Source organism: Amia ocellicauda, chromosome 9 (assembly GCF_036373705.1).
Source record: "Amia ocellicauda isolate fAmiCal2 chromosome 9, fAmiCal2.hap1, whole genome shotgun sequence".
Classification (NCBI taxonomy): Eukaryota; Metazoa; Chordata; class Actinopteri; order Amiiformes; family Amiidae; genus Amia; species Amia ocellicauda.
The window spans coordinates 22,227,524-22,249,837 of NC_089858.1; the positions used below are offsets into that span (position 1 = coordinate 22,227,524).

The 22,314-nt window shown below is 36.0% G+C and overlaps 1 protein-coding gene across 3 annotated transcripts in view; it reads right to left on the bottom strand.

Annotated features, from left to right (window-relative positions):
- Positions 1 to 2,140: 2,140 nt before the first annotated feature.
- cdh11 (cadherin 11, type 2, OB-cadherin (osteoblast)) overlaps positions 2,141 to 22,314 on the bottom strand; it is a 60,904-nt gene continuing 40,730 nt past the window's right edge. For all 3 annotated transcript variants that reach the window (XM_066713717.1, XM_066713718.1, XM_066713719.1), the window contains 11 exons: positions 20,360 to 20,792; positions 19,296 to 19,590; positions 17,840 to 17,959; positions 16,728 to 16,895; positions 14,969 to 15,156; positions 11,622 to 11,875; positions 11,206 to 11,342; positions 8,042 to 8,163; positions 7,468 to 7,585; positions 4,390 to 4,641; positions 2,141 to 3,865 (listed from right to left, as the gene is read on the bottom strand). In XM_066713717.1, coding sequence (XP_066569814.1) covers positions 3,369 to 3,865; positions 4,390 to 4,641; positions 7,468 to 7,585; positions 8,042 to 8,163; positions 11,206 to 11,342; positions 11,622 to 11,875; positions 14,969 to 15,156; positions 16,728 to 16,895; positions 17,840 to 17,959; positions 19,296 to 19,590; positions 20,360 to 20,590 — 2,382 coding nt within the window. In that variant the 5' untranslated portion in view covers positions 20,591 to 20,792 and the 3' untranslated portion in view covers positions 2,141 to 3,368. The remainder of the gene's footprint in view (positions 3,866 to 4,389; positions 4,642 to 7,467; positions 7,586 to 8,041; positions 8,164 to 11,205; positions 11,343 to 11,621; positions 11,876 to 14,968; positions 15,157 to 16,727; positions 16,896 to 17,839; positions 17,960 to 19,295; positions 19,591 to 20,359; positions 20,793 to 22,314) is intronic.

Below are 22,314 nucleotides of genomic sequence, written 5' to 3' on the forward strand. Positions count from 1 at the left end.
GAAACAAACAAGTAAATAGATAAATTCAAGGACAACCACTGCCAATGACTAATACACTCAGGCTAAAATGCATCCTGTGCCAAATTTAACAGTTGGGACAAAGCCATCAGTCATGAAACGCCTTCCTTACTTTACATCCCTTAAACCCCTAAATTAATTTAATCTTCTGTTTAATCTCACAGGGTGGTTTGGTTGTTGTTGTTTCTTAAATAAATAACTCATGTTAATGCCAGCCTTCATGGATTGTATTGTATTGAGAAATAAACAAGTGCAAGTACATTAAAAGGTATATGTGACATTTCCATTGGAGTAGATAAAAACCCATTTTATGGTGTGTAAAACAAATAAAATACTAAACAACACTAAAAAATAGTCACTCTTAACTTACATTGCCTATGTGGCACTAGTAAAAAAGTAAAAAATAAAATACAAAAAGAGAGCAAAAAAAAATCTTGTCAAGTGTAGCCACAGTCCAACCCACCCAACATATTCCAGGTGCAATAGAAGCCCCACAGTTAATGTCTGCAGTGCTGGTGTCGGAAAGGGCCCATTGATTAATGGTTCCTTGGGATGATTCTGACACTTTTTTATGGATCAGAGAGATAAGAGATGCCCACAGTCTGTTGGAGTGCAACGTTTCTTAGCAAAAAGAAAGACAAAGGTCAGAAGTGCTGCGGATATCCTGGGAGAAACACTAGATTGCAAGTATCCTCAAGGGCAGGATAATAGTCCGCGCAGGGCCGCTAATAGAGTGAAAGATCAGTTTGTAGAGCTCTGGCACAAGAAGAGGTGAGACAGGGGAACTTTAGGGGGGGTTCACATGGAAATTTGTGATGGGTAATAGTAAGCAAAAGCAGCTGCGGACAGGCAACAGCTGATTTAAGAAAATGGGCTTGTTAATTTTAAACCCCTCTCTGGTTCAGTCAGATAACTGTGTGAAGCAGTGAAGAAAAGAAACCAAACAGATGCCTCTCAGAAATTAAGACAAAAAGTCAGCAGGATTGTGAGAATTGCCATTCCCACAGTATTTAATTTAATTGTCCTTATGAGACCTATACATAGAGATACTTAGTTAGATATTAAAAGAGACTACATGACAGATGTGCATTTGATCTTGTTTTAGTGTGTAATGTTTGACTGAGTGGCTAAATGAAGTTGTACTACGATCATTTGTATTCTTGTTCTGTTTGGCTTCCAACACAGTAGTCGCTCAACCTGCTTAGAATAAAAAAAAATAAAAAAAAATGGTAAGCTGCAAAGAGATATTCCGCAAATGCAAAGCCTCATGTCAGGAAGATGATCATTCCCTTGCTTGACAGGCAAAGGAATTACTGGGATTAGTGAAGGAAAAAAGCTACATATTTGACTGTTAGTGAAACAAACATCTTCATCTGAAAATGTCTTTGCTGATCAAGAAATATGAATGTTTGGACAATTGGTGTTTTGTGATAGCAGAGCTTTCCACCTTTAAACATAACAGTAGATGGACTTCCGTCACAATATGGTACAGAATAAGCTTGATATAGGTCAATCTTTTTTTCTCTGTATAGTGAAATGGGTCAATACCAATGCCTACAGATTATGAGAAACTGTAGATATACATGCATGAGAAATATGTTTTCGTAATTTTTCTGGTTCTTTTGAATGGTTTGAATTTGAAATTTAACTTCCCTTGTTCATCCATCAGCCTTTGTTCTTTTGCCTATTTAACATAGTGATCAGGGGCAGAGACAGATGAGACAGAAGAGTGTCCTTTTTTATTTACCAGCAGTTTCTCAGGGGAAATTGGTTTCATGCTACCTTCATTGAGGTGCTGCACAACTCAATTTTAATTCCCTTCTCCTCCCAGTTGTTTTTAAAGTGCATGTCGACCTTTAACTGCAAAATGAATCCCTTGGAGAGGCTGAATAAGTTTCTTTCTCAAAATACTCATACCCATGTTTTCCCCATCGACATTCTGCAGAGCTAATGCTAATGTGAAATGCTTCCACAATGTGTACTTTTTGTACGCCCCCCTACTTTTCAGATACTGACAAAATGTAAACATACATTTATATATTTTTTTAAACATTCAAAAGACAGTGGATATCCTAAAAATTGAAAATTACTTAGTATTCCTAAGAAATAGTACAGAATCACCTTGCTATTACATATTTATTAGCACCACCATAAAATACTTTTTATAAAAAGGGCATTTATTTCAAAGTTTTTGCTTCTTAGACTGAAGCACATAATAAAGCAACAGTACAATGTTCATAAAATATAAGTGTGATGTTGTAACATTTTCTTACATGTTGAAATACTGATATCTGTATGTATACTAAAATAAGAACTTTTAAAATTGTACAAATAGGTACCATAAAATTGACATAGAAATTAGGCATCTTTCACTGCGACAGGACAGATTTGTTTTGTGTGTTTTTTTTCTCTCTGGCACATATTAAGTTATGTCAACCAAGAAAGAAAAAAAGGATAAAACAAACCAAAAATAACAATAATATAATTATTATATTAAAAAAAGAGATTTACAAGAATCAATAGGCGCAAGTTTGATCCTCAAGAAACATATTTGCACATCGTACTGTACATACGCTATATGGATTTTAGCTTGCTTTAGGATATATTTTTCAAGTTACAAAAAATGCACTGCTCTGCAGGAGTGTCCGATAGTTAAGGCGATATTTGAGCTCACAGCTTGTTCTTTGTGATTGAAAATTCATTTGGCGGGAGTGAAGACTTGTCTTGTGAATTAAAAAAATGAAAACAAAAAAATGTGTGAATTGTTCCATTTTCTCATTAATCCATCTTCTTGTTGAAAAAGAGCATTTAGATAGGAGGAAGACTCCATTGGCATGATGGAAGTTCCGCAGAAGTGGTCAGTCTCCTACAGTTTCATTCTCTTTTGCTGTTGTTTTGTTTTATTTGTATGTAAGGCAACCATTTTTCCTTTGTGAGCCCCTTCACAGTATCAACAATTCCTTTTCCTTCTGCAATGTGAATCCAATTCCCCACAAGCTTCATTAAAGCCAAGCCTTGAGTAACAATAATAAAAAAAGTGAAATACAGAGCTGTTCTTTGATCTTTTATCACAATGTTTCTTATTTGTTTATTTTGCTTACATATCAGTACATCCCACTGAGGTTTTTCTTTTTCTTTTCTTTTTTGTTTATTTTATGTATTTTTATGTTTTCTTTTGGCTTCCCCTTAGAACTGCACTCAAATTCAGACCCCTTATCAGAATGTAGCACACTACAAGTATACTTAAGACAAACAAAATGTTTACTATAAATAGATTAACTGGTAGTATACTTATAGTACACTTCATATGCTACATTTTCTTAAGAAGTGCTGAAGGAAACTTTTAGACGTTAAGAATCATCATTATCCGTGTCTTTGGTGCCATACAGATCGGCAAGCTTCTTGAACCGTGGGCCCCAGCTCTGGAGGTAGTCGTAGTCCAGGTCTGAGTCTGTGGTAGCAGATTCGAGGGAGCTGAGAGAGCCAGCGATGGATCCGCGACCTTCATAGCCATAGATCTGAATGGAGTCATAAGGGGGTGCTGTTGGGTCATTGTCTGCGTCAGAGATGCGAGTCTTGATAAAGTCATCAACATCAACGCTGTTGGGCACAGGTCGTACTCCAGGCCGAGGGGGGAACTGCAGCTCAGGCTTGATATCCTTGCGTGGCAGGAAGCCATTGGCACCATCAGGGTTTTGCAATGTTGCAATGTCAAAGGCCTCTGTGTCCTCCTCTCCCCCGCCCTCATCATCGTAGGTTATGATGTTCTCTCGCACGTCCTCCTCCTCAAACACGATCAGTGGCTCTTTCTTTTGCCTCCTCAAGGCCACAAACAAGACCACTATCACTAAGGAAAGAATAAAAGGGAGACATGTTGAAACCAACCAATATCCAACAATTGTTGTGTCCTTTTTTTTGTTGTAACCGATAAAGTTTAAATTTAAAAAATCGAACTTTAAAAAGCATGTTTAAAACTTGTATCCTGAAAAAACTAATAGCCAAAAAGTAACTTTTCAGTTACAAAATATCTTCCCTCAACTAGAAAGTCTGTAACCTACAACTCACTGAAAGACAAACATGCTATTGAAGGTATATCTTTACAAATATATTTTTAAAACATACTGTACAAAATATGGACAGTTCCACAGACTATGAAAAAGGGTTTTCTTCCATTGGCCCTCTACCAAGAAAAAAAATAAAAAATAAAAATAATAATAATAATAATAATAATAATAATAATAATAATAATAATAATAATAATAATAATAATAATAACAAAATCTTACAGTGTCTGTAGTCTGCATGGAAGATCCAGAAGTGGAAAATGAAACCATCCTAAACCTCTCATGAACATCTATTCACAAAACTCACCTAGCAGGATGACGATGCATGCCAGGATAGCAATGAGGGCCCCAGTACTCAGTCCTGCAGGTAAGATGTAGGGTTCTACGTTGCAGGACTGTACTGTCCCATCGTTGTCACAGCCACATACACGTATGGTCAGGGTGTTGGTGCTGCTCCTTGGGGGATTACCATTGTCATTGATCTCAATCGGCAGGAGGTAGAGTTCCTGTGTTTGTCGGCTGAAGCCTTTACGGCTCACGTAGATGTGTGCTGTGCTATCTGAAGAGGGAATAACAGTTTAATAAACTAGTTTTTCTCTACAAAGCAATAGAGATGCACAAAGAGGCTTCAACAGTAATGTACCAAAAAAATATATGGTATACTATAAAAAGCACAAAACAAACATTTTAAATCGTTCTGTCATATCCTGTGTTTCAACATACTCATATATAGTCTTCAAGCAAGTATAGAAAGCAACCAAAAGAATATAAGTTGGTGGAAAATAAGTGAGACAAAAATCACACCATTATTGAAGCCGTGTTAAACGTTCTGAGCACTTCTGCAATTAAAACCTTACTATGGAATCTACTGTGGTTGTATGTGAAGCTCAGAGAGGACGGAATGAAGGCAAAATTACTTTTAAATCTCTAAACCATGGTAATACAATCAAAGATGGAGAGAGCTCATTTGTGTGGCCTCTGTGCACTATTTTTTTATAGCCTTGAAAGTAATGGTTTCAAATTGTATTGTGCTAGTGAAAAGAACAAAAGCGTATCTATCTTTAACTCAGCTCCCAGTGTTTAACTTCGTGGAGCTCAGCAGATTTGCGTTTGCTTTCACCGGTAAATTATTAGTCTCGTCTTCTGACTGAATGCTAGTCCTATTTTTATATACATTGCATTTTGTTTTACACTATCACAAATATTTTCTTTCATAAAATGACAAAGGCTATGGTGTGGAAAGAGCTTGAATTTCTTTTTTAATTGAAGGTCAATTAGCTTTTTTTCTTCCAGTTGAAATACACATATATACTCAGGACAGATTTCAGTTACAGGTTGTTATTAAGACCACTTAAGCAGTCACAGCGATTCTCAGAAAGAAAAGGCTACTTATTTCCTGTCCTGATGTCTGCATAGTTGAATAGCACCCCAGAAATATATAAAATGAGAGACCAAGCCAATTAGATGAATGATTAATCCTACTGACCATCTGGATCAGGAAGCCCCACCTCAATTTCTATGATAACATTTTGTACACCAGACTTTTACCGCCTTTACAGAATCTAATCGGACCAGAAGTATCACAGTCTCTCTAATCTCTGATGTCGTATTCGCGGAGGAAAAGAAATCACCAGCTCAGTTGTCATGAGCCGGAGGATCTTGTTATCTAATCATTACCTCGAAAATCCTAAACCTGTGCTTACTGGGAGAACACTACATCCCGTTTAAATAACCCTCATGCTTTATCAATGCATGAGCTGAAATCAAATGTAATCTGCCACAGAATATCATATTATAAGTATGGATCTCCTTTGAGCAAGCCTTTCACAGCTATATTCTATCGATTTTCCTTGAAGAACAATCACCTTGGCAGCTATTTTTCCACTATTGGCTTCATTGAACAAATTAAATTACAAAGGATAAGCAAAAACTATGATGTTAGCCTAGGATCTCAATTCCTTCAAAGTATTTTTAGTTTTTTGAGCAACAGGATTACACTCATCATCCGTGTTCATTTGTTTTGTGTAATACCAAGTCAAATCAATACAATCTTTATTGTTATGCTATTTTTCTGATCAATGAAAAAGGCAATGCATACAAATAGCAATATTAAAGTTATGCATCTCAAAGGTTTTGAAATCCATTTCCTCTATTTTTTTCTGTGCAATTTTTCTACTCACATTTCCCGTCTGGTCTATTGACTTTTTTGTATCACCTTAAATCTCCATATGTTATTGTATCTTTGCACTACAAACATGAATTATATTTAAAGGAAGGATATAATAGTTATTCCCTGATTAGAAACACAAATTAAATAATAATATTCAGTGAAATAATTTGAATGCACAAAAGACCTCCTCTTGTTACTTCTTGGTTTCAACCCTCAAAATGACTTCATTTCAGAAACTTTTGATAGATACAGTCTATTAAGAGACTGCATATAATTACTAATCTAGCTACGACAGTGCATAATTACTTTTAGCAGCTATTAGCTGATGTCTCCATCAAAGATTAACAATAGGATCTCTCTCATTTTGGTGTTCAATAATAGACATTGGCACAATTCTTTTTAGTTAATAACGGCTGAGAAAAGCTATTTGCTTGCCAGCATAGGTAATAGAGTACATAATTAATTACAACAGAATACATATACCGTGTGGACAGCAATAAGGTAAAATGTGTAACTTGCAGAAAAGGAGAAAAAATGAGCTTAGTTTATTTATATATTTTTTTTCATTTCACTAGAACTAGGTATCACCTCAGAGGGGAGTAGTGGCTTGTTGTAATAGCCTTATACTGAATATCTCTAAACTTTATGCATAAATAGGCATGTGTTTTTACAACATATGTATGTAAAATATGTACTAAGTATGTGTGTATGTCATTTAAAAAGTATATATTAAATATTTTAGAAGCAACCAAATGTGCAGTATACAGCTTTATTTATTTTTTAATGGACACCACCCAAATATCACAAGCAGATTTTCTAAGTACTGATCTTGCCAATACTTTATCTGAGGAACGATGACAGCCTGTGTGAGTCATGTATTATCCTAAAAGCAGCAGGTGAAGACTTACACGATGCTAAAATCAATGTTTTATTCTCTGCTTTCTTGGATTTACCAAAAGCCATACAAGGATAACATACATTTAGCATGCATATATTATGCAAACTGATTTGACATGCTGGTCATGTCTAAAATATCAGATGAAGATTTGGAAAGACATAATACATATTTTCTTTAAATAGGAAACTAATTTGAAAGTATTAATATTATTTTAGAATTCAACAGATACATATATATATATATATAATGAAAATAGTATGATGCAACTTATCACATACAAATTACATAAACATAGAGCTCTGTTGTTGCTCACTGACCTCTGTTATCTTTAAGGGTGAAATTCTGGTTGTTCACAGCCTCCTGAGCAATGCTGAAACTAAAGCGTTGCCTGTTGGTCATCTCATCTTTGTCCACTGCGCTGATTGTCTGAATAAGCTTAAGATGAAGAAAGTAGCGGCAGTTTTACTGAGCTTGTTTAAGCTCAGTAGAGTCCATTTTCTCATTGCAAATGAAAAAGGAGCATGAAGCGCTGTATTTCTCTTCAACAAATTGTCAAAAAGCAATGCACTTAAAGGCCCTTGAGTTAACCTTCTAAGTTGTTTCTTTCTAGTTATTCAATTATTTTGAAATAGATCAAATTTTCATGTGGAGCAGTAACATTTATTTTCATATTATTGATTAACCTTGAGTATTTTCTTTTATTTTTTACTGCTTATTGTTGGTAGATATACAACATAAATATGCACTTCTGTATTTTCGTCAGCTGCAACTAAATCATGACATGATGTTCTGTTGGGTAGTTCAATTCCATTGTAATGTTTTACACAAAATCATAATGCACCTGTGGCTTAAATTTACTTGAATATTGATTAATTATAGGAGATACCTTACCTTGCCAAGTGGGGCATTTTCACAGACAACTGTTTCATACATGGTAGCGAATTCAGGACCATTGTCATTAACATCTCGAACCTTGATGTAGACATGAACTTTAGCTTCTTCTTGATGACCCACTGAACCAAAACAACAAGTAATAATGTGCTTTAGTTTCTTTCATGAATTATGTCTTGAGATTGTCATTGGTTATCCAAAAACAAACCCACAATATGACAAGGCAACAATATTTGACCTTTTCCTGCTTTCATCATCAGGTCTGCACAGCGGTGAAAACCAGGAGTTACATTGTTCCATTAAAATGGCAATTAACTGGATATTTCAAAATGGTTCATGTTAATAGAAGAATCTCTATTAAAGTTTCTATTAATGTTAATAGTGAAGAATGCACTTGTATTAAACATTTGATGTCAGACACAGCATCTCTGTAGATCACTAAAAGATTATTTGATGAATGAAGCTGAAGATTTGAATTTCATAGACTTCATAAAGGGAAGGGAAGGGAATGAATAACAAATAAAGTTATACAAAGAAAAAGATAACTGTTCTCACATCACTGAGGAAGCCTTACTGACAGAAAACAGTAATTGGTGTTTAGACATTTGCTTTTTCCATTGTAAGATATAAACTATGATATTTAATAATAACTTTGTATGCCAGATAGAGAATCCAAATAAAGACATACCAGTTCTTGGAAGATAAAAGATACAACGAAAATGCTGTACTTGCATTTGTATTTAGAGCTTAATGGTCTGCATTCTCTCACACTGAACTCTCTTAGATGAAAATGATGATGATGATTAATAACAGACTGGGTTGAAATAAGGCAATCTATTAAAATATTGATATGCTTATGATTCTGCTTTGTCATATAATGAAATGATATCCAGTTAAATCCAGTTTGCGTAATTTGTCCTTTAGCTTACTTCTTGCATGTGTCATTGTGTGTGCACTTGTTAATCCTCTTGTTGGTTCTGATTAGATTGTTATTAGTCATTCTGGATAATAATACCAGGGAAAAAAGCTCCTTAAAATAGTCCAAAATTCACATGGGGAGAAAATGAGGATGGAATGTACAGTGAGGGAAAAAAGTATTTGATCCCCTGCTGATTTTGTACGTTTGCCCACTGACAAAGAAATGATCAGTCTATAATTTTAATGGTAAGTGTATTTTAACAGTGAGAGACAGAATAACAACAAAAAATCCAGAAAAACGCATTTCAAAAAAGTTATAAATTGATTTGCATGTTAATGAGGGAAATAAGTATTTGATCCCCTATCAATCAGGAAGATTTCTGGCTCCCAGGTGTCTTTTATACAGGTAACGAGCTGAGATTAGGAGCACTCTCTTAAAGGGAGTGCTCCTAATCTCAGCTCGTTACCTGTATAAATGACACCTGTCCACAGAAGCAATCAATCAATCAGATTCCAAACTTTCCACCATGGCCAAGACCAAAGAGCTGTCCAAGGATGTCAGGGACAAGATTGTAGACCTACACAAGGCTGGAATGGACTACAAGACCATCACCAAGCAGCTTGGTGAGAAGGTGACAATAGTTGGTGCGATTATTCGCAAATGGAAGAAACACAAAATAACTGTCAGTCTCCCTCGATCTGGGGCTCCATGCAAGATCTCACCTCGTGTAGTTTCAATGATCATGAGAACGGTGAGGAATCAGCCCAGAACTACACGGGATGATCTTGTTAATGATCTCAAGGCAGCTGGGACCATAGTCACCAAGAAAACAATTGGTAACACACTATGCCATGAATGACTGAAATCCTGCAGCGCCGGAAGGTCCCCCTGCTCAAGAAAGCACATGTACAGGCCCGTCTGAAGTTTGCCAATGAACACCTGAATGATTCAGAGGAGAACTGGGTGAAAGTGTTGTGGTCAGATGAGACCAAAATCAAGCTCTTTGGCATCAACTCAACTCGCCGTGTTTGGAGAAGGAGGAATGACCCCAAGAACACCATCCCCACCGTCAAACATGGAGGTGGAAACATTATGCTTTGGGGGTGTTTTTCTGCTAAGGGGACAGGACAACTGCACCGCATCAAAGGGATGATGGACGGGGCCATGTACCGTCAAATCTTGGGTGAGAACCTCCTTCCCTCAGCCAGGGCATTGAAAATGGGTCATGGATGGGTATTCCAGCATGACAATGACCCAAAACACACAGCCAAGGCAACAAAGGAGTGGCTCAAGAAGAAGCACATTAAGGTCCTGGAGTGGCCTAGCCAGTCTCCAGACCTTAATCCCATAGAAAATCTGTGGAGGGAGCTGAAGGTTCGAGTTGCCAAACGTCAGCCTCGAAACCTTAATGACTTGGAGAGGATCTGCAAAGAGGAGTGTCCTGAGATGTGTGCAAACCTGGTGGCCAACTACAAGAAACGTCTGACGTCAGTGATTGCCAACAAGGGTTTTGCCACCAAGTACTAAGTCGAAGGGGTCAAATACTTATTTCCCTCTTTAACATGCAAATCAATTTATAACTTTTTTGAAATGCGTTTTTCTGGATTTTTTTGTTGTTATTCTGTCTCTCACTGTTAAAATACACCTACCATTAAAATTATAGACTGATCATTTCTTTGTCAGTGGGCAAACATACAAAATCAGCAGGGGATCAAATACTTTTTTCCCCCACTGTATTTTAGAGTTGTGTGAGTCAAATTCATTACTATAGTAAAGAGAACTCAAGCAATCATTTTCTTAATATAATTCAGATGTTTATAGCACAATATTATTGATAATTTAGTGCTAAACAAGTACATTAATTTAAATGTCTCTCCCCACTATTCATTAGATGTTGTTTGTTAACTATTAAATGGTCAGCTAGTTACCTAAGCTGGTAACACATTTAGTGAAATGAGCTTCAATGTGTCATGAATATGCTCAAAGTGTTCTTGAATTACATTTAATGGGGTTGGAGTGAGTTACCCTGCTTCCACCATCACTTAGCTTGATTTCCTGGCACTCAGCCTCTTTTGTTAGTCACTATCTTTACACACACACACACACACAAATACATAATAGCAGAAAATACATAATCGCATATGCAAGAATAAGTAACTGAAGTTATAGGAAAAATGAGGATTGAACAAATTGGTAATTTAACCCCTTTGTTCCCAGAGTCTTAATAAGCAAACTGAGGACTTACAGGTTTCAAGGGCAATTACAGAAATGTTGTGCCAGGGCATCTGCTCTCGATCCAGTGGTACAGTTGTCTTTATGATCCCATCTTCATAATTAATGCTGAAGTATCTGTCCAGGTCAGAGTGCCGATCAATTTTGTACCTGAGATGTAAAATAATATGTAAGGTCAAAAGTATAAGCTAAGCAACACTTATCACTTTTAATGTATTATTATTATTATTATTATTATTATTATTATTATTATTATTATTACATTAGTTTCTCTCTTTCATATGGTAATTTAAAATGATCTTGTGTTAAAAAGTTATAGACAATAGACAATGATTAAAAATGAGAAACTCTACAGGTTTAACGTCAGCTCTAAATGAAATGCAACTCATTTAAATATATGATAATATTGTGATAATAGCTGATTCATACTTAATAGGACTATTGGCAACATCTGTGTCTTTGGCGTGGACCCGTCCCACCACTGTGCCGGATGGTGAATTTTCCTCCACTTCTAGGCTGTAGCTTGGTAATGTGAAGACAGGGGGCTCATCTGCATCCTCCACCATAATTTTCACAGTTGCCGTGTCTTTGTATGGACCCCAGCTGATATACCGTGGGTCCAAGTGCACATTTGATGCCTCCACCTTTAGGGTATACGCTCTTTTGGTCTCAAAGTCCACAGGCTACAAAGACAGATGGTGAGAGTTAGTCATACCATGCATAAAATTAAGAGGTTGAAGCGGTTACTTCTCATGACAGGGTAATGCCACTAGCTTATTCTATATTTCTAAAATCTGATACAGCCGCCAGGGAAGAATTTAATAATCACAGTAGTCTGACTGTTTAACATACAAGCAGTACCCATAATCGCCTTCTGGAAGCAGGTCATAATCGCTTTACAAAATAAACAACAAAAGTGATTAAAAAGAGATTCATAAAGCACTCGTATGATTGCATTATCTGCTTCCGTATTTTCATTTTCTCGCAAAGAAATTAAGCTAGTTCAAAAAAGAGAGCAGATAGATCACCTGATATATATCGTAAATTATTGTAAAAGTCATTGCTCCTTACTTTGATGCATTTAGAATTCATTTTAATTTTGCATATAACACAGGATATGGAGGTGAAATGCTAGATGGCGCTATTGATTACCCATTTTTAAGTGCATTTAAGTATGAAAGATATCCAATCTCTGACGTTTTATAAATCCAGAAGCAGTTTGTACTGTTTGTAAACTTTTTGTTTGTTTCATCTCTAACTGAACAAAAGTTTGAGTTATTATACACACTTTCACTCAAGAACAGTATACCTTTTATCAGATTAACACTGTTTTCTGTCATGAAAGACAATATATATTTATAGTTGATTTATGTATTCATTAGTTGATGTTACTTTCAGCAGGAATATATTTTTATTATCAGAATGTATTTTCTAGGCTCAAGAGAGAGAATAATTTTGTTTCTACACCGATCCCATAATCATTCAAACAAGTTCTGAGAAACTGACTAAACCACAGACACTGAAAAGAAAGAAGTTCAATAGGGTGTCAGTATACGCATATGCACAGCAGATATTAGATAGTCAAACATCTATTTCAATTTTTTTCCCCAATGTGTATAAAAAAAATTAAATGAAACAACCATGTGATACAACACATTTTTTATTGGGGTGGGGGGGGTCTTATCTTTATGCAGGGAAACAAAAGATGATCATGAAGAGCTCATGTTCTAGCTTACCCAGACCTATTTAAATAAGAAAGCTGTTCCCCCATTTCATATAACTGCCTGTTCGGTGATTACCAATTTAAAAGTCTAGTTCTGTCGTGCCTTTCACTTGCAAATTGCAAAGTGAGAATTACGGTTTAAGGGGAAAGCGCTGGAACATGTGTGGCCTTGATTCGTGATGATTTGTTAAAAGTTTTTTTTTCTGTCTCTCTCTCTCTCCCTCCCTCTCTCTCTCTTTCGCCGTCTCTCTTTCTCCGTCTCTCTCTCTCTCTCTCTCTCTCTCTCTTTTTAATCTCAGTAATAAAGCTGCCAAAGCTGAAAACAAGTGTGACCCAGTTATTTCTTCCAGCAGGTCTAAAGCTGCTCTCCCCCATCTCTTGACAAGGCAGGTCCCCTACAATCCTTTATTTTGGCACCTAATAACTTGGTTGCGGAAAACTAATCAGCACCAGATAATATCCACAATAATGCAAGTCCGCCTCTTAATATTCACACGGCACCGCCTGCCTCAAGTTGAAACAGAATACTTGATTAAAACCCCAGCAATTCTGTCAGTAATTTCGACTTTAATTTTCAACATGCTTTGAAGAGCAAAAGGTGATGATTTCCCAAGAGGTGTATCAGAGAGGCATTATGTTATTGAGTGTAGCAGCTTGGCATCAAAGTGATTGTTGCCAGCATGCGGCATTGTCTATGTCATCATCATCATCAGCTGTGGTAGCCCGTGCTGGGACAGACAGTGTCTCTCCAGTGACATGTTAATTCCTGTTGTCTGTCAGATGCCGTTTCTCATTGCTGACAATTTCTGTACATTCCTGCAGCATCTTCACCTTTTCTTCCTGCATATGCATAATCCTGTATCGGTGACATTTTAGTTTTTTTTGTTTGTTTAACATGCACGTCATCAAATAGAGCTATAATAAGATAACATTGCACCGACTTAGAAAACTAATCGCATCTGGGCTCAAGTGGTGAAGGGCAAAATATTAAGTGGTTGTACAAGGAGGTTTCAAGCCTGTGTCCCACATAAGCAGTACTTAATTCCTGTTTTGACCACGGATTGTAAACACTGTTTTCATATTGATAGAGGAAGAAACAGTAGAAAATAATAAACTCACACAGATCTATCCCACAACACAAAGCAGGCTGCATGGTGAGCTGCTGAATTCAGATGTTTTTGTAAAAGAAAAAGGGGGAGTGAAACAAACCAGAAGAAAAAAACATTTTCGTTGCAGCCTCTTCAGCACAGTGTGTGAGGTGGCACATTTAGAAAATAATACCATTTAATGAAAGTAATCCACCAGGTGGCATTGCACCATCTTGGCTGCTGCTGTGAGAATAAGCTGGGCTTCGTCTTTGCCAAACTGTGAGCTAATGTCAGTGTGGCAGTGGCAGCTAAAGGCTGACAAGTTCCTTTGTAAATGCAGTGCAAGGGACAAGGAGACCTCTTCAGGTGTTTAATGTGTGGTAATCCATATCGTTGCTCTCTCATAAGAAAGGATAGGAGTTTCTCTGCATAGAGCTGTAGGGAATAAACTAAATCAAGACGTTGTGATGGAGTATCTCAGCAAGAAACAGGCTTGAAAGACAATGCGAATTCCAGATATAATAAGAAAACCGAGGGTCTGTCATTGTGATCATAAACTGGATACATGAAAAATGCCTCTCCTTCTCCTCCATACTCTTACATAATTATAAATATGAATGTGACCTAATATACATATGACCACCTGTAGAATGTGGAGGAGTTGTGATTTTTCACAGTTCCAGTTCATGGTCACAGTGACAGATACATACATATATGATGGCAACCACTCAGCTACAATCTGCTGCCTGCTTAAACACCTCTTGTTGGAATGCAGCGCTCAGTTGGAGTATAATCCCTGATGGGCTGAGATTTCTATTCTCATTCAAGACTGATCTTCTGTTCTTTGCACAGGAACAATCCAGGTTACAATTTAAGAAACATATTGTTAAGGAAGCTCATTTGAATGCATTTGGACCTCCTCCTGGAGATCTAAAACATTTATGACACACGTTTTTTAAATTTACCTTTTTCAGTTTAATTATGCCCTCACGGGTTTGGGAGTCAGTAGAAATCTCAAAAACATTGACTCCATCTCCATCCAGCAGGCGGTATGAGACGAGGCCATTCTCGCCCAGGTCAGGATCTTTTGCTTTCAGCCGTCCCACTTCCTCACCAGGAACAGCGTCTTCAGAAACAGACATGGCATACACACCTGGAGAAAGGGGTGAGCCATACTTAGGATTATGACTCCATATATAAGGATTCAGAGAAACAAATTGAAATATACAGGGAGTAAGCTGTATTTGTGAATTGGTTAGGCCATTGCACTTTGAATATTTGTGCATACTCCTTGTTTTCAGATTTGAGTTTGATTATTTTTAAGGTCTCCCCATTGAAAAGATCACATTAAATATGGAAGTAAGGGCTCTATTAGAGCTAGTAAATAACTTCAATAGAGGTTGCTTGAAATGTGCAACACCTGTACAATTGCAGCCAATCACAGTTTACCTGACACCAGGGATTGTGGACACCTGCTTTTAGCCTTGGCAAAACAGGGTCACATATGGCTCTGTGGCTTTTTTCTCCACCGACCATGAAAGCACTTTGTGCCAAAGGCTTCAACAGCACTTAAAAAATGCATTTAAAAAAGTTAATCGGGGACAAAGAGGCTTTTAGAAAAGCCAGACAATGACAAAAGTCTGCTGTTGCCTTTAGACTATATTGGAAATATGGATCAATATAATTGCAGACCATTGTATGAAATAAATACTGGTTTGTTTGAATGATCAATAATTTATTGAAGTTAATTGGCACAGTACAACAATTGCATAAGTTATTTTCAAGCACCACTTTTGCTATCTTGGGTTCATTAATAATGAATCTATTGATAACTCAACTATGACCAAACTGTTATAAAATTTATATATATATATATATATATATATATACATACTAATTTTATAACAGTTTGGTCATAGTTGACCTTCAGAGCTATTGCATTGTTTTTTTTTTTTTTTTAAGAAATATAAACCTTTTAAAAAAATAATATTTTATTGTAGGTACAACTCCAAGAGAAATGATGAGTTCACAAATCAGGACTGGGTTAAATCATTAAAGCACTGTCCCAAACATCTGCCCTAATAACTAATTTCTCACCAGATATAAGTGAGTTCTTTGAACAATTGCTACTGCTGTAAGCACCAGGACACTGCAGAGTTGCTTTTACTACGATGAGAAAATTACTTTTACCGACAGTCTACTTTGTTGAAGTCAAAGGAACAGAGCTTTTCTGCTGAAATCATGGGAAAAAAAACTACCTCTTGGGAGCAAAGCCTCTGCTCTGCATTCAAACAAAGAAGAAGGAATGAAAGAAATTGATGAGGGTGATTTTAAAACACTGTAGGAATAAAATCTGCCTGCTCAGTATGCACTTTAGGTATATACTAAATAAGCCCTGTACATACAAAGCACACAATGCATACAAAGCTGAGAAAAAAATCTATTTAGGAAGAATCATACAAGCATCTTTTAACTGAAACTTTCTGACAATAGGCGATTTTACAGTTATGTACGTAATTCTTTTTTGACATTTCATATAATTTTACTAGGCTTGTTTTGCTAAACACTAAAAGGATCTGAACAGAACACCAGTCTACATTTCATTGATGATTAATGTTGAATTAGGAAGCATTCTTCTTAGACCTTTTGGGATGAAACACAAACAAAGATGGTACATATCGTAGATAAATGGGAAAATGGAAAACCTCTAAACTTTGTACTTACTTTGAGGAAACTTTGGTGGGTTGTCATTGACATCTGTAAGAGTGATTGTCACTTTTGTTGTTCCAGACAAGCCCCCCATGTGCCCTCCCATGTCCTTGGCTTGAATGACGACATTGTATTCCTGCCGGGCTTCCCTATCCATATTGGGTAGAGCTGTCCTGATAATCCCTAGAGAAGATACATTTTAACATTAGGAGGGACTTTTAAACAGTTGATTTTAGCTGGGAGTATATTTCAACAGTGAAAGAATACACTTTTTCTAATGATTCCAACATTTATTTATTTTCATCTGGGAATTGATGGAACTTGATTTAACAAAGTGAGGGTGCTTTTTTCCAGAGGTTTACATGTATTTTATTAAAGGGATGTTTTCATTATTAAAGCTGACTTTATAGCAGAGATTTAAAATTCTATTAATAAACGGAAGACAACTCAGCGTGTTCCAATAAATATGTATTTTTCCCTTTGTTATTACTTTTTCATTGTTGCTTTTAAATATCACTGAGCTTCAGTTATTTTTGATGTGGGTGAGCTGGCCCTTCTTGAAGCTCAGTAGAATATTATGTGGATAGTTGTTCTACACTAATACTTAGCCGAGATTTACGCTTCAAATTCAGATAAGCACAGTATAAATTAGAAATGTGAATCGTGGAAGTAGTCCAGATAAATCTTCAGCTTGAGTTTATTACTAAGCTTTTCTCAGAGCATTTCCCATTTGGCAAAAGACATTTTGAAATGTATAAAATGTCATGTGTCCAGCTAGGATGATGGCGGCCTAAGCTGCAAACATGTCAGATCAATTCGGCAGAGGATAGATACACTAAAGCCTCCAATTAATTGAATTCAAAGCATAAATAAACTGCCATTGTAATGTTGTTTACATGACATTGAATTATGGTGTTAAATGTCACCATTATTAATGAAAATAAATATATGAAAAAATAAATAGTTTGAAAACAATTAAAATATAAATTTCTGTGAGACACGGAATTGTGATTTTTTTTAAATACTATAGACTATGAAGCAATATAGCACATACAACATTATAATATAACATATTATTGTTTAAAGCTCATATCATGTTTTGGAGTTTTAAGTTATCTTTCATGTACCTGTTTGTGGCTCGACTGAGAAGTAAGGTTGTCCCTCCAAGATACTATAAACTAACTTTGCACTGTTTCCATAGGTTGGGTCATCTGCATCAGAAGCTGTTACCTGCATTACTGAAGTGCCTGTATTCAAGAAGAAAATAACCTTTATTAGTTTTTAAAATGTTTTTTTGGTATTTGAAATTCACTTCCATAAAAATGAATATCATAAATGTTAATTCACGTTCTGCAACATCAATGGAAAGATAATATCTAGTATGTTATTATATTTGTCTAGTGATGCACAACTAAATTTATTTTTCAAATAACGTTTTACTCAGTTGTAACACAAAGATTTGAGCTCTGCCCTTGAGGGAGAAGAATCAAAATTAGATAAAAATACTATAATATACCAATGAAGACTGACAGCAGTTTTTACCAGGGGAAAACAAATGTAAATTGCAATCAAATGTTCCAGACATCACCTAATCCCACCTTTTACTGAATTTGGTTACACATGTTCATTACAATGGAATGTAAAAGCATGAATCATAAAATGAATAACTCAAAATGTTGTTGAAGAAAGAACAAATATCTCTTCAATTCCATTTGAATGATGTATTTCTACATTTTTACATTCTACAAAAAAACACAAGATTGTTGTTAGCCTAATATGAGGCGTAACATTTTGTTTAAAATCATTGGACACATAATAGCTGTCAGACATCATGCAGAGTATAATCATGTTTAGTGTTTTATATTTATTTTTCATGTGGCTTTGCTTTTGTGTGATTTTCTAATAATAGGGTTGATTTAACAATGAAGTCTTCAGCTTGTTTCACTTTCTAGTACTGTACATGCATACAATAAATTAGCTGGGAAGAAAATATTATAAAAAAATAAAACAATTCTGCAATTAATAATTCATTATCTAAAATACATGAAATCCCATTAATATTCCTCTCATGTCAGTAATGCCCTCCACTGCACAGTTCTGGGTTTATTGGTTGTCCATCAATGGGAGGCTGAAAGAATTATAAGAAGCAAAACAAATTCCCCAAGTCTGATCATTTCAAATCAATTTGCCGACAATGTTTAAAGCAACCTGCAAATCTAAATTTATTGAAATTGGCCTGGACCAGAATCCTATCTTGAACCCCCACAAGCATTATTTACATTGTCAGCCAGCAGAATCACAGTGTAACAGATCGTTACTCTGCGACAGGGGTGCATTAAGGATGATATATTGCTGGGAGTTCTGTGCACAGCCTGTACCAAACACAACACGAGCCGGAGTGGAGTGGACATTGCCAGATTGGAGCCTGACAGGAAACACCACATTTAAACTGCATGCTTCAGAAATAAAATGTGACATAATTTAGGACAACATATTTAATGGCTATCATAGTAGGGGCAAGGTGTTGAAAATATGGAATACCCTATTCAATTAAGACCCCTTAGTTATCAAAAGGGTACATACCGACATTAGACATCTCAGGCACTGTGGCATGGTAGGGACCATGTAGAAACTCTGGTGGGTTGTCATTGATGTCCTGCACCTTGACAATGAACTCAGAAGGAGGTTCTAGTGGCTTATTAGTGTCACGATCCACTGCCTGGGCTGTCAATGTGTACTGAGCCTGCTCCTCTCGGTCTAGTGTCTTTGTAGCGTGGATGTTCCCTGTTTTGTCATCGATGACAAAAATGGTGCCAGCTCCTTCCCCTGATAGGATGTACTTGATATTCCCAATGCCAGAGTCAACATCTGAATGGAGCTGGAAAAGTGGAACAATGCTCATTCAAAATAGATTGTCATGTAATATAATGTACATACCATAGGAACTAAATGGGAAATAAGAAGTGATGCATTAAGGTTCTAACTATTGGGCAAATCTATAATCGAATCGAATAATACATACCAAATGGAACACATAATTATCATAAATTGATAAACCCCATTGTCAATTTTTTTATATCTGCTTTAGTGCATTTTGTGTCTTCCGGATAATGAGAACATACAGTTCACATTAGATACATCTTCAGATGATTCCCGTAATATTATTCTTTCAGAATCCCACAGTAACAGGGGGATTGAAGCTTCAGAAAAAATCCTATTCATTGTCAATTTGACAGAAACACTCACGCTGTAGGTTTATTTTTTTAGCATCTATTATTGTTTAATGATTGTTTCACATAAATGCATGTGAACATCAAAAATGTAATATACGAGGAGAACAAGCTGACCCGAGGGACATCCATCCAATAATTAAAGGTTGACAACTTAATTCCGTGAAGAATTCAGAGAAACACATTTTCTGCAATATTATCCTTATAACTTTTCGAACAAATAAATACAAAATATCCACGAACCAGCAGTATTATGAAAAAAAAAAGGTTAAATTAATTTTACATTAGCAGTAATCTGCATTAAGATGGGCAATGATTATTTTGGAGACCAAATGTGATGATATTTAAGGCTGAGCTGAACATAAAAAAGCACTTATGTCTGTAACCATAAAATGCAATATTAGAAGCATCTCTTACCCTGCCAACCAGTACGGGGTCTGGCCCTGTATACTCTTCAATGACAAAGAACTGATTCCAAACCCAGCCCCTCTTGGAACGATGGAGCACCTGTCCTTCTTTGCCTCGTTCACGGTGTCTGTGCAGAGAGAGCCGCCGGCGGTGACTGTGCTCAAATGGTGCAGAAGCATGGCTACAGACCACCACGCTCAAGCACATAAGAAACACCTGCAGGCCCAGACCTTCCCACATCTTTCTCAATTTCTTCTCCTATTAGTACTTGTCCTTGGGAAGCTGATACAATCCTGAAGATACTTTCCAAACTGTTTATCACTTGAAAGCCAACCCAGACCTCACCCCCGAATTCCGTAGTTTGCTCTGTGGTTCATCGCAGCTCTCTTCTCTTCTTTCTCACTCTCCCGCTTCTTGTCTCTTTCTCAGTAAACGTCCGGCTCTGAAAGGTCAAGGAGGAGAGAATTCTCTTAAAACCACATGGGAGAAAAGAAACAGCCTTTCGGTCTTTAAGAAATATAAGCTCAAAAGGTGAAAACCTCCCTTTTCAACACAGATGTTGAAAGGTAACTGTAACAAACACTCCAAAGACACATTTACTCACCAGGGATATCCATTTCTCCCTGATAGATAAATAGCCAGAAATGTCTCAATAAAATCAGTTTAAATTATTTATTATGAGTTAAATAAAGTAAATATTTTTTTTTTCATGATGTACAACATTATTAAATGATAAGTTAAAGTTATGTACTGCATTTTGAAAACAACATTTAAATGTAATTTTTTTCTTCATCTTAAAGGATACACTGTATCATATTCAAGGTATAAGTATGACCTATTAAATATGATCTCACAAAAACTAAATATTAATAATATTCTTCTATTGCTTATCTAAAGGATAAAATTACTCCACAATGTTTTGATGAAATGCCGAGGTCTTCTTTACAGTCAATACACATTATTCAGATAACAATCACTGTACACTGAAGATTAGGTTTTACAAAAAGCAAAACATGTTGGGTTGCCCAAATATGTGGTGCTGATTTAAATACTCCACACAATTATGATACGTTTGCCTAATTATGCAAGGTAAATGTATTTTAAGTTAACCAAATGAATGATTAATAATATCAATATCAATGATGGTTTTAATTATTTTCTGCTTCACCAATCGGTGATCGACAGTAGGGCAAATGAGCCTACAGGGAAGTTTCTTATTCAGTGAACTGGTAATAAGTTACAGCTACACTGACTACATTCCAACACTGTATCATCTGAGATTTACCAACTGTTTTCAGAAAGAACTAACCCCAGACATTTAAAGGCATAGTTTGTAGAGAGGGCCAATGGAAAACTAATCCAAGTGGCAGACTTCTAAATCAAGCACATCCACCACTGAACTGAAGATATAACTGCACTACTTCAGGTGAGCAGACATTCTGTGAACACCTACGATATAATGAATGGCATTACATTGAGATCATGTAAGGCTTTAGAAAGCTCTGGTTGTCAAAACACATTTTTTACTTCTGAAGTATTATGAGAGGTAGCACTAAGATAACTAAACTGTTGCAGGTAGGAGTTGTGTCCTTGTTTTTTTAATTCAAACATTCTGTACTTTTTATCATCATTTTATTCTAGACTTACAAACATTTGTTCATTACATTGTTGGTACCAACTTAATAAATTAATCCTCTGGTTCACAGAAGCTAAGCTAAAATACAAAATATATAATAATAATAATAATAATAATAATAATAATAATAATAATAATAATAATAATATTATTATTATTATTATTATTATTATTATTATTATTATTATTAATACCCCCCTGTCCCGTAGCCCTGTCTTAAGAAAGCAAAGCTTCACTTCTTGTAAGCAAAACTGTCTAAAATGCTCAAATGACACAAGTGATTAGCTTTTATTACTTGTTGATATCACAGCTCAAATGCACTATCATC